Consider the following 12,824-nt stretch of genomic DNA (forward strand, 5'->3'; position numbering starts at 1 on the left):
ATATTTTTAAATTTGAAATAAAAATTAAAAATGATTTCCAGAAAAAATAAAAACTTAAATAAAACACTTAAGCGTAAATACTATTATATACATATGTATAAGATATATGTATATAAAGGGTTATATATAGTTTTATTAGTATGTACACAAATATTTGATTGCTTTGCTTGGTTGAGTATATGATTAAATCAGTTCATAGATAAAATTATTTTAATAACTAGGAATAAATAAAAATAGAGTCGTATACAGTCAGCCAAAAATTGAATAATTTTTGTTTGGAGAAAAAACATAATTTATAAATCTTAATTGTAAATAATAACACGATAGTCGTTGATTGCTAAGCTTTTCTACCTCTCTTTCCCTCACAGTCGCATAAAGCGTTTAATGTGCGCCAAAGGTTTCATTGTACGCCTTTTCAATTCACCCATTTGCAAACGCTTTTTCACGCGCTTCACAAATTCGCTACGCGGTGACTGTTTCTTCATATTAGCTTTCTGCTTCTGAGCTCTGTCATTTGTTAATTTCATAGCTGTTGTGGGATATTCGTAGATGAAGCAATTCATACGATAGACTGGTGTAAACTGCGATGCACATTGATCAACTTCACCAGCTTGGTTCTCACTTCTCTTTTTCATTTCAATATCACTACTTTCTGTTGTTGTTTTTACAATTTCCTCTTGCGGCTGCGGTGACAGCAATATGCCGACTGCACGATTGTAATCATAACGTATGTAGAAAACCATGCTGGGGTTCGGGAAGAGCGTGAGAAAGTAGTCGAACTGTAGTTTATCAAAAATTCTGCCATTTTCGGTGGAGATCAGCAAGGCTGTCTCATGCGAGGCGGGAATATTGAAGCGCTGAATAACTGGTGGGGAAATAAAAATAAAATTAAGTAACGTACTATATATGTACATACATATATAAATATATACTTGAAAGCACATGTGTATATGTAATAAATTTCCGTTAGCTTTACTTACTCAACTTAATGATCTGTTCGTAACGATTTGTGGACTCGTAATGAATGTTAACTATTTGTTTCCGATAGCAAATAATCAAACTGCCGCCTTCAACCATATTTCTTAATTTCCAACCAAAGTAAAAAAAAAGTAAATTTATAATTTAATTTCGCAAATAATTCGCAGTTATACCATAAATAAATTACAAATGTACGTGTGCTCACTTTAACGGCTGGTTTTGTTTTGGCAGACAAGAAGAAGTTTCTGCTGTTCGTCCACAAGCCAGGTGAACAACAGGGATGAGTTTGTAGGTAAACAATACGCTCTCGTTCCCAAATTGCATTGACTGCGCGCTCTCTCGCTTGATATTCTATCTATTTGCTGCTAGAATAATGCAGTTGCTTTGTGTGCACAAAGTACAATCCTCCCTCAAAAATCGCAATAACGAAGTTTGTGTGCCGGAAAGACAGTCTCGGGTAATGTTTTCTTCATGGTACGTGCGATAGGACTGGCGCTTATTTTGGAAATGAAAAGGTTGTAGCGGTTGTAGTTTCAATTGATAGTAGATGGTATGCAACAATTGAAACCAGTTCAACACTGTAAGAAATAAATAAAAATAATTGAATTTAAATTTTTTGAAATATTTGATAAGAAAGAATACGACCACTATATGTATTTTAAAATTAATTTTTTATTATATCCACTAGGTCAGCCATTATTCGAAAGGTATTTTCCGAGTATACCAAGATCAAATTTGACCCTGATTGACTTCAGTGCCTTCAGCGAATTCTTTTTTTTTTGGTTTCGGCTCATATTTGGAGCGCCATTCGCTAGATTGTGGGACAGTTTCAACGTCGTAATCAGAAACCCCTTCTCGTTACCAGTAATGATTGTAGGGATATCTTTTGTGACCGTCTACTTGACGTAAGTTTTGCAAAAGATTCAGATTTTTGGTACGAGTCTGCATTGACCTGCTCCACAACCAAAACAATTAAAATCCTCTGCTACCTCTCTGATGCCAACGCGAGTATTTTCCAGCACTATTTCTTTAACTTTTTCGATGTTGTCGTCGTTAACAGAGCTGGATGGATTAACAGAGTCGCATGAGGCAAGTTTTCGATGATAAGCAAACTCGTTGTTTAATTTTTTTCCATGGCAAAAGTCACTAGACGAACTTTTCGCGTTGTAAATAATCAGCTGCTTAACATAGACTAATTAACATATGGAGATCAAAATTCCACCGATTATAAATATATATTGTACCAATCTAGGGAAAGATTTATATTGATTCGGCTTGCGCGCTTAGTTTAAGTGGACCAGTGCGAGTGAAATTTGTTCAAATGTGATCATTTTTAGTGGATCAGTTTTAGGGCAGCTCTAAAAAATTATTTTAAAGTGCACTTGAATAATAAACTTGTTCTACTGACTTTTTGTGAAATTATTGAACGCTTTTACCGACAAGCAGAAAAATTAGTATTATTATGAAAATCACAGAATTTTTATGTGGACAATTTTCTACCTTTCTAATGCTTATTAATCGTTCTCAAGTGCAAAGAAGTGAAAAATTATTTTTATAATCTTTTAGTGAAAATTACAAAAACTTTTTGTGGAAATTTTTCATCCTTCATTTCTAATGTTTATTCATCATTTTTAATTGCAATCCCTTAAATTTCTTCGTATAAGCAATTATTAGTATTTTCGCAGTGTACAAAATTATGTACTGACGTCACTCGCATTAAATTAACTTTATTCAATTGTTCGCAAGGCGAGTGCCAAAGAAAAAATTGATTCATCTCAACCAGCTGCATGCCACTGCCACAAAGAAGTATTTGCTTTTGAGCACGTTCTGTTTGGAACTCTCTTTTGGAATATCGCTCGCTGTGCTCACCAGACATGTTACTGCATGTTCATTCATGGCGTTTTTTGTTTTTGTTTTTCCTTTCTCTGGCAGCCGTTACTGTGACTTACACCTATGCATGCGTCATTATCACCTCACGAATGTTTGTGCATATGTGTATGTACATACATATGTGTATGTATATTCAAATGCACTCAACCATCACTGGATAAAAACAATAACAAGTTGCAAATAACAATAATGCCTACTTATTCCCTGCCATGCAGTTAATCCACTAGTTTAGTAACTAAAATTGTTAGAATGAATTTTCAATCGTAGTCAGTACCTGACAAGTTAGTAGCTGTCAAAAAGTATTTTCATAATTCTTGATCAATTGTGTACTTATGTATATGGAATAAAAAGAAGTTTGATTTTAGTCGAAACCAAAAATATTATATATCCTGCCCAGTTTTCCATGTTCAAAGCATGAAATAATAAAAAATTAAATATACAAGTTAATAGCATAAATTTTGATTTATTTGTGAAACTTTATGAACTAACCTAATCCAACATTATAAACAGGATTTGACATATGTATACATAACTCACTAATTAAAATCTATTAATTATTACTTATGCAGTCTTCGAACAGCCTTCAATAGTTATATAGATACAATTCTTCAATGAAGATTTTTTCGCTTCTAGTCCACTTGATGATCAGGTCTGGTAGGGAGTTGCAATTCTAGAATTATAGCCCCATTAAGCATCCGGCTTCTTAAAGAACTGAAAGGCAAAGCGCCTCAAAAGCTAAGTATGGAAATGTACGACTTGATGCCGCTACAACTTCCGTTATACTCTCTGTAACCATTTATTATTTCAAATGTTCCGCAGTTAGTTTTGCTTGTGTTGCCATTTCCGGATATTCACCCACAAAAGAACTCGTCCGCTGTAGTGCGCCTTTAACAGCCGCAGTTGTTTCGGATCGTTCAGGTATACTTCTGATGCGGTTTGAAGATTCGCTGAAACGGACACGCTTCGTAGGCGGCAGAGAACATTTGCTAGGATACACGCCTATGAAACAGTTCATGCGAAATACAGGTGTTGTTGTGTAGGTGGGATCGTATTCGTAATCGCTTTCGCGTTGACGCTTTCGACTCTTCTGCTGCATTGTGGTCACAGTGTTGATTGCGTTATTGCTGCGTGGCAATATTTTCAGGTTCCTTCGCGAACTTGCTGTAGTTTGTTGATTGCTTTGCAAATGGAATGTAATTTTGGGATTCGGAAACAATAAGAGATAGTTTTTGAGTTGACGTTTACTAAATACTTTGCCAGCTTCGTTGGTAAGCTTGAGAGTTGTTGCTGATTTGCGTTTGTATGGAATCTGGAAATGTTGCATGACTGGAAAGATAAATAAAGGTTTATTTTGTTATATGAAATATATTATATAGTAAATATTTTAATTTGGTACACTTACTTGTCTTAAGAATTTCAGCATAAGTGCTGCCCAGCTTATAACGGATTAATTGACGGTTTCCGTGGTAAGCAACTTTTAAAATTCTACGTTGTGACATTTTAAATTTTCAATCAATCAACGATTTTCTATATATATTTGAATATTATTATTTATTTTTGTAATTTTCTCTAACACGTTTGCTCTGCACGAGTGCTTGGTGTGTAATGCTGCTCTGCAGAAGCACGCACCTTTTATAGGCATAAAAAAGTGTAATGTAGCGTGTAAAGAGGGTGTGAGGCAGGATATTAGTGAACATGTTTGTTTTTGTGCCTCAGTTTGACCTTGATATATCTACATACATATGTATGCAAGTGCATAAACGATTTTTAACCACACAAACACAAATATCTGTGTGTGTTTTTCTTTTTAAGTATTATGTTTTTGAATGAATTAGTCCAAAATAAGTTTATTGCTATTTTTATGTATGAAAGCAATTAACTCAAAATAATGTTTACTGTTCAGCATTAATAACTTGTAAACAACTTTGGAGTATAGGTTAATATTCTATTTTGGGATAGTATTTTCTACCTGCAATGAACCGAATTTAGATATTAAAATAAGGTAGATGACCTTTTCGGTTTAAAAAAAATTATATTTTCTGCATATTTCGAAAGTAGACATAACTAGAAATATGCCCCAAAGGACTCCCAAACCCGACCCTGACTCTTTTTCAAATAAAAATATTTTGAACTATTTTCATTCCATTACATTTAAATTAAGAAAAATTTTCATAATATTCTTATTCGGATATAATATTTGAAAAAAAATGTTCGGTTAGTTTCGGATTATTCTCAATATCCGCTAATCAATTTATTTTAAAAGATATTTGTTCGTTCAGCTTTATACAAATTGAAAATCTAATTTTTAATGTCAACAAACGGGGTTAAACATTGAATTTTTAATTTGAATTGAAAATTTCGCAACCTTGATGTACAATGAAGGGTCTCCGATATTTCCTTCTGGGTGTTATAAACTGGTTCAGAAAATAAAAATAGCGACATTTTTTATATAAAATCTTGAATGTATGATGTTCTAATTTTTTTATTTAAAATTCAGGATCATACTGTGAATATGGTATTTTCTTAAATTAAAATAAAAATTGAATATAATTAAAATTACATTTTATTGCATTGTTTTCGCCCACAGCAAGAAGAGTATTCTGGTGCGCCTGTGCAGTGCCTCATACCAGGCACAAATCAATGGGCATTGCTCGGTGTTTCATCCTGGCGTATTGCTTGTGGACCGAGCGGCGTTGAGCGACCGAGAATGTATGATAAAATAACCTCGAACGCGGCATGGATACGGGAGATACTAAGTGCAGCGTAGAAAGCTTCAAGTTTAACGGTACCTTTGTCTTAGTGAGTTTCAAAATTACAAACAAAAATTAAAGCTAGAACTAAAATTAAAATAACATATAAGGTAACATGAAGCTAAATACTTACTTAATTTTTAATGTAATAAGTTTTAAATACATATATATTATATCAAATATCTAAATTCGAAAACGCATATACATGTGTACATATGTATATGCAGCTGTTAGTTTTGTAAAAATTATGATTGTATGTGTGCAGCTAAATTTTTGTTAAACAATTAGAAATTTTATATTTTAGAAACCCCATATTTGAGTGTTTGTAAGTGTGTGTGTGTTTCGCTTATTTATATTGTCGTTGCAATGTAATGCATTTAATTTAAAATTTAATTAATTTACAAAATACGTAAAAATAATAACTATTTTAATAAAATAAAAATCATTTGGTGTAGTTTCGTAATTTTTTTAGTGTAAATGTTAAGTGACGAACTTTTTGCAATACAATTACTTCCTTACAAAATAATGATTAACTTTGTAAAGTATTTTAATGAAAGTATAAAATCTGATATACTTAAAAATATGCATGTATACTTCCTTTTATAACTGTATATTTTTTTAATAAACGTTGTTTTGTTATCTGTATTTATAACAAAAATATAATTTAATAAACTATTTAAAATGTTTTTAATTAGAATTTCATACTTGGTAGGTAATGCTTAGTGTTCTTCGCCATCATGCAAACCCGGAGAGAAAAAATATAAATACTTGATTTTATACTGATTTTAGAAATTTCAGAGAATAAGGGGTTAAATCCACTTGCAGGTGAGAAAAAACTCTTTTTTGTGTTTTTTTTTAAGAGAGATTTTGTTTTATAACTAAATAAAAACAAGAAAACTTGTTAAAACGAAACTATTATCCCCTTCACAAATACAAAATATTCCTTACATGAACTTTGAACTGTCAATTTGTATGGCAGCTATATGCTATAGTGTCTCGATCTGAACAATTTCTTCGGAAATTTCAACGTTGCCTTGGACAATAATCCATGCTAAATTTAGTGAAGATATCTCGTCAAATTAAAAAGTTTTCGATACAAGTACTTGGTTTCGATCATTCAGTTCAGGAAAAGGTTAATTTTGATATTTCGCGGACTGTGTACATTCGATTATCGATATTTTATTTTTGTTATAATTGGACACATATGTTTATCAAGTGCTTGCATTAGGCGCCAATTTCGATTAGTAGTTTGTTTTTGACAACAGAGATTGTTAGTCCCGTTTTTGTGTGCTCTTCGATTTTTGACTTTTGCGTTAAAAAATGGAATAAAGTGCTCCCAGGCACTTGAAATGTTGACTGCGGCATTCGGTGAGTCCACTTTGTCTCAAAGAGGTACAAGCGCTTTACAGAAGGCCGTGAAGATGTTGATGACGATGAGAATCCTGGAGGTGCGACCACGTCAACAAGCGTAGAAAACATCGAAACAGTGAAAAAAATTGCTCTTGAAAATCATCGAATCGCTACTAGGGAAGTTTCAGAGGATGCTGGCATATCAATCGGATCATAGATGGATAGAAATAAATTGAGGCTTGCACCGCTACCTAAGGTCTATTGTGCGTTCCCCTCTATCACAACACTAGACATAGGCCCGGCAAACTGATAAATTTCAAAATTCTGACGGGTGCTATTAAGGCCTTGATCCCGCGTATACAGACTCCGGCGGACTGTCGCAAAAACCGGCAGTTTACACAAGAAGCCACTCTGTATACTTGATCTCGTGTTCAATAAGTAAGGTAAATGGTTGATCCTAACAGGAATTTCACTTGTACAGCCTATAACGCCGCTTCATTGTGGTGAAGGGGACAAAATAGATATTGATGAATTAATAAGTACAATACTTTTCAAAAAAATTCAAAATAGTGGTCCGATCTGAACAATTTCTTCATTGATTGCACCACTACCAAAGGCAATAACCTTTGCCAAATTTCTTGAAGATATCTTGTCTGATGAAAAAGTTTTCCTTGCAAGAACTTGATTCCGATCGTTCAGATCAAATCTCAAAAATTGAAGGAGTAGTTCGCATATATACAGTTAGGCGGACAAACAGATAGACGGGCATGACTAAATCGACTCAGTTCGTTACGCTGATCATTTATATACATATACTCGTATACTTTATATTGTGTCTGACATTTACTTTTAGGTGTTACAAACATCGTGGCAAATTTACTATAATAATGCACATTTATACGAGTATAATTTAATATATATACACACTTTAATTATTTTGAAATATTTTGGATTTCTGTAGTCGATCTTCAGGAGAATCAACGAAAAAGTGTCTGTCGGTAAGGAAGATTTTTCGGCTTAAGGGGTATGACCACTGTAGCGGGTAGAAAATCATGTGCAGATTCATACATTTTTTTTCGTGATATAACCTCAATCTGTTGAAAAATAATTTTTTTGGGTTGATTTTGTTGACTATAATAAACTAATCGTGCGATGTATCTTTGATCGTTTCAAGTGCGCGGCGACAAGACATTTAACATCCACAATTATCGTCCTAAAAACAAAAAAACATCGTTAATGTACATGAGAATACTCATAGAAGTACATACGTAGGGATTATACCTATGAACAGAAATATTACATTTTTAGTCAATAATACCCTAAAAATCTGTCCGTAAAAAAGGTTTGGATCAATCGAAATTTCCCTACGCACTTCTATGCAAAAACCAATTTTAAAGATAATCGCAAAATTTGAAATCGATCGGATAAAAATTGTCAAAGTTATTTGCCCCGCCAATTGGAAAAAAGTAGTATTGAGAAAAACGCGCTTACAGTTTCACATATACTATATAACATAAGTATTACTGAGCCGGAGGTGAGCTTACTATATACGCTTAAAGACGTTTGAAAAAAGTTTCCTCGCTACAAATCAACTTGAAACTTTTTTTTTATGACTATAAAGCATACATAGTTTAAGCGAAAAAAAAAATCTACAGTGGCCATATTCCTTAAAATAATCTGCAATCCACAACGAAAAAAAAAAAACAAAAAAATACTATTACTATAGATGAAATGGTAGAAAGATTAGGAAATCTATTTCCATTTTTTGCAATTCACAAGTGAATATAACCCGTTAAGCGATAAATTTATTGTTGTAGCATTCAATTATAACCGAAATGTCTTTCAAACAGTCAGCAGACTTGAATTGATGTTTTTAATACTGTTATATCAATAAGAGAAATTGTGCCTCCCTTTCGAAGTGATGAAGAGAGTTCGTTGTTCTCGTTAGGAATATTGATGAAGTGATCAAGACTATATTTGTGTTGTGGAGATTTTGTTGAAAAATTACCTTGCCAATGTTATTCACATATGACGAGAAAATTCCATTAATTTATGCTCATACATAAACACAACAGATTATACATACTTTTCTTGAAGTAAGAGTGATAGTTTTTATTTGATGTAAATTTAATATAAGGTGTAATTAAATAAATATACATATTTAAAATATCAATTACTTCCTTATGTATAATCAAATCGAAGCTACTCATTTTATGACAGTTTAAAATTAACGACAAAAAACGTTTTTCGCAGAGAACCTATAATATACATGTATATATATATTAATAATATACGTTCTGCTTTTCGTTACTGGTTTTTACCAAAAGTATGCTAAATTAAAGCTTATCGTCGTAAACTTAAACACGTTTAAAAAAAAATTAATTTATAAAAAAATATCACTTACAATTTCATAAATTCTTTGTAGCATGATTAAATTAAAAAAACCATGTTTGATTTTTAATATAATCAATATTTGGTTGAAAACGCAGAGAACGTATATCATATCATATATATACGTTCTCTGGAAAACGTCTCTTGTTAAAATTAATACATTTGATATGGCAACGCTACGTACACTCTCTCTAAATGTCAATCCCAGTGCAAAAGAAAACGAAAAATTAATCGCAGTGAAAAAAACGAAATTTGTGAAGTTAACTTTTGCGATGGCACAATATATTTAATCTCTACAGAAACTAATTGTAACTTGTAAAAAATGTAAAACTTTCAAATAAGTTGAACAATAACTGAAAACGCAAGATATTTGTTGATATTGTGTGAATCGGAGTAGTGACCATGACATCTATATTGGACATGAAGCCAGGTCCGCCCGACTATTGGGCGGACATTTACAATTTCTTTCTGCCGCTAAAATACTTCATCACAAATGACCGGTTCGATGCATTAATGCAGCATGTGGACTTGAATTATTTGCTCAACGCTATGTTTTGGATATTTTTATTATTCGCCGGAGGCTTCATTGGATTCTATAAAATATTTGAGGTAGGCTGTTGCATATACATATTAAGACACCTTACATGTTTTAACATGCATGTGCACCTGGTAAGCATAGTGAATTATTTGTAGTTACTAAAAATAGCATGCGAGTCTTTTTTAGGATTTTTTGTTTCTCGTTTGTTGCATGCGTTCTTTCGTTTTGTTTTGTTTTTAGTATTTGTGACCCAAGGTAACGGTGCCGCTAGGGTAATCAGCTGTTTGCTTATGCACCTTTTACCAGAGAACGTATATATACGTTCTCTGCTTGTACAAGCGTTTTAGCAGAGTGCAAATATTAAACAGCTGTTGAGGTCGTGTTTTTTGTTGAAATAAATGGTTGCCAGATACTCGCATGCGAGAAATATATTAAAATAAGTCGTGTAAATAAGAATTTATTTTTATACACATAAGATAAACTATTATGGAAATGTATATGCTTAATATTTGTATGAGAGAAACAAATAATAAGTCATGTAAATTCTTATTAGGGATTCATATTATTTATATGGCATGTATTTAAATTTATTTCTTATTTACATCAGAGTGAAAAGTCGTAAGAAAATTATTTTCTAAAAAAATTCTTAACAAATTTTAATTATACACTGTGTTTATATACATAAAATCGTTTAAAATTAGTTTTCGTAAATATTTTTGCAGGTTTTTCTAAAAACATCGAATATAAAATTTTACAAACGTAAACAATTTGCACGATCAGTGTGGAATATTGCCTTTTATGCCGCTTGTACACTCTTCCTATATTTTTACAATGAATTTATGTTGCTACCGCAGCTGTTTAAGAACCAAGGACGATATTCATTGTTCTATTCATCAGAGAATATGATTTTTTACAAATCACAACAATGTGAAAAATTTCAATTCTATTCACTATTCATCATAACATTTAACTTACATAACGCCATATTGGATTTCAAGGAATCCGATTATCTAGAGGCTTGCTCGAAGACGCTGTACTTGCTTGCATTGGGGGCTATTGATGTATACAAGTATGTTGATTGCTTTGTATTGTACTTTTCAATACGCAATGATTTGTATATAAACATTTTGGAACTTTTGCATTTTTTTATTTCAGATATGAAAACTACTTTGTTGGTCTGAATCTCAGCTTAGGCGTCTACAATATACTTACGGAATCTCTTTTTCTGCTGGCTTTAATCAATTCGAAAGGCAGCCGTTTAATGTTTCAAGTGTTTCTGGGACTACGCATCGCTTCGTGGTATGTAAATAATCCGAAATATTTCTAAAAGATGATATAAATAGTGTTCAGAATTAAAATTGAACTATCAAAAGACTATTTTTAAAAATTAAATTTTAATAAAATTTTTGTTCAAAGCGTGGAGTTGAAAATTTTGCAATTTTGTTTCTCCTGCATGAGTGAAACTACTTATTCCTTTTATTTACAGGTCCCACGTATTCATCAGCTTGCTCCCATTTAAATATTTAGTTCCTACGTTGTTTGCCAAAAATTTTAAAATAATGTTAAATATTACAATTTGGCTGTGGTACGGTCTGTCCATTTGGAATTCGCCAGTGCTGCAGTATTTTTATCATCAGATTTATCACTCTTCGCCGTTGGACTGTTCGGGTGAAGGATCAGCAGCAAAGTATATATGTTAATAGGAATGGTAGTAGCTCAAATATAATAACGAATCCTTCTTTTAACGTTTTACAGATGCATATTGCTGAAAGACTCAAGTGAACATCGCCATTTTAAAACACTTAAAAAAGCTTATATGGAAGTAAAGTTAGCGCAGGAGAAATTGAAGATCAGCTCTCTAGCCAATTCGTCTGGTTCGGATAGTTCCTGCACGTCAGCTAAAGCTTTCCAGGCTATTAAATGTAAATGAAGTAGTGCAAAAAAATATAAATATATATAATGTATCTTACATTACAGGCATAATGACGCTTAAACGAAAATTGAAGCGCATACGTGAGGGTCGTGGTTCAGAGATGGAGAATGATACCGAAGATATGAATAACGAATAGATGCGAAAATTATTAAGCTGATATTGTATGTTATCGAACCGAGCTGATATTATGACATGCAATGTTGAATGTTGTTATACACGAATTCCCAGTTTGACACTACCGGACTTTCATTAGAAGTTATGCCTAACCCAATAAGACTTTATTTATGTTCTGTAGCACTAAATACCGTAATATTATTTCTCTGATTTGCTTTTAATTTTTAACAACAGACTCTCTATTTTTTATTACCAGTCCACTATTATTTATTCCTATGCTAGAGTGCAGAGAAAACGCTCGTAAGGCACTGTATATGTAATATTTATTTATAAATTTGAAAAAGACAATTTTTTATTGCTTGATATAAAGCAATCGTACTACGTTAGTTTTACCGCTCTTTATAACTACCCAAACTAAAAAAAAATTGTTAAATTGTAATAAACACGCATATATATACACACTTTATATTATGTAAAAATAAAAATAAAAACGTTAAAAATATATTTATTTGTTGTATGTTGAATGGTTGTTTTATTATTGAGAATGATGCAGATTTTCTTTACCTTTTCTTTTGACACCAAAATCATCTAAATCGGTCCACAATTGCCGCACTTGTGACCAAAAATCACGTACAAGTGTCATCTGACACACACACGCACGCACACACATGCAGCGCGGTCCATGCGATTTTTATATTTTGTCAAACGCTCGATATGCACCAAGCGTCCAGAATTGCTCAGAATACAGCAGGTGGCTGCCACGCAAGAATTAATTTTTTGTTGCATACCCGGAAGGCGCAAGACAATTTTTGACTTCCTTTCACTACCGGAAGCGATTAGACATTGAGGTTAGTGGTGCATAACTAAGCGAAAATGCAAC

At 32.5% G+C, this 12,824-nt stretch overlaps 4 protein-coding genes and 1 long non-coding RNA gene across 7 annotated transcripts in view; 3 read left to right on the forward strand and 2 right to left on the reverse strand.

The window, feature by feature from the left end:
- Nucleotides 1-6,212, forward strand: part of LOC106623508 (uncharacterized) — a 74,331-nt gene extending 68,119 nt beyond the window's left edge. For both annotated transcript variants that reach the window (XM_036378521.2, XM_070109683.1), the window contains one exon: nt 5,456-6,212. In XM_036378521.2, coding sequence (XP_036234414.2) covers nt 5,456-5,635 — 180 coding nt within the window. In that variant the 3' untranslated portion in view covers nt 5,636-6,212. The remainder of the gene's footprint in view (nt 1-5,455) is intronic.
- LOC106623509 (uncharacterized) lies at nt 203-1,317 on the reverse strand. Of its 2 annotated transcripts, XM_014243051.3 has the most exons (3): nt 1,184-1,317; nt 981-1,081; nt 203-865 (listed from the first exon to the last, which is right to left on the reverse strand). In XM_014243051.3, the coding sequence occupies exons 1-3, from the start codon at nt 1,300-1,302 to the stop codon at nt 363-365; spliced, it is 723 nt and encodes a 240-aa protein (XP_014098526.2). In that variant the 5' UTR covers nt 1,303-1,317; the 3' UTR covers nt 203-362. The 2 variants fall into 2 exon arrangements, with proteins under 2 accessions (XP_014098526.2, XP_014098527.2); XM_014243052.3 differs by lacking the exon at nt 1,184-1,317 and having other exon boundaries at nt 981-1,147.
- LOC118679784 (uncharacterized) lies at nt 1,468-2,229 on the forward strand. The gene is made up of 2 exons (XR_004975288.2): nt 1,468-1,558; nt 1,667-2,229. It is a non-coding gene; the product is annotated as an uncharacterized lncRNA (long non-coding RNA).
- LOC106625255 (uncharacterized) lies at nt 3,306-4,472 on the reverse strand. Its single transcript, XM_014245081.3, has 2 exons — nt 4,271-4,472; nt 3,306-4,194 (listed from the first exon to the last, which is right to left on the reverse strand). The coding sequence occupies exons 1-2, from the start codon at nt 4,365-4,367 to the stop codon at nt 3,668-3,670; spliced, it is 624 nt and encodes a 207-aa protein (XP_014100556.2). The 5' UTR covers nt 4,368-4,472; the 3' UTR covers nt 3,306-3,667.
- A 3,356-nt stretch (nt 6,213-9,568) lies between the features above and the next one.
- Nucleotides 9,569-12,468, forward strand: LOC106626117 (uncharacterized). The gene is made up of 6 exons (XM_036378501.2): nt 9,569-9,968; nt 10,620-10,966; nt 11,053-11,196; nt 11,384-11,584; nt 11,653-11,819; nt 11,875-12,468. Exons 1-6 carry the CDS (start codon nt 9,762-9,764, stop codon nt 11,964-11,966), a joined length of 1,158 nt encoding a protein of 385 aa, XP_036234394.1. The 5' UTR covers nt 9,569-9,761; the 3' UTR covers nt 11,967-12,468.
- The last annotated feature ends 356 nt before the right edge of the window (nt 12,469-12,824 follow it).

The sequence above is a fragment of the Bactrocera oleae genome, chromosome 5, assembly GCF_042242935.1.
Source record: "Bactrocera oleae isolate idBacOlea1 chromosome 5, idBacOlea1, whole genome shotgun sequence".
Taxonomy (NCBI): Eukaryota; Metazoa; Arthropoda; class Insecta; order Diptera; family Tephritidae; genus Bactrocera; species Bactrocera oleae.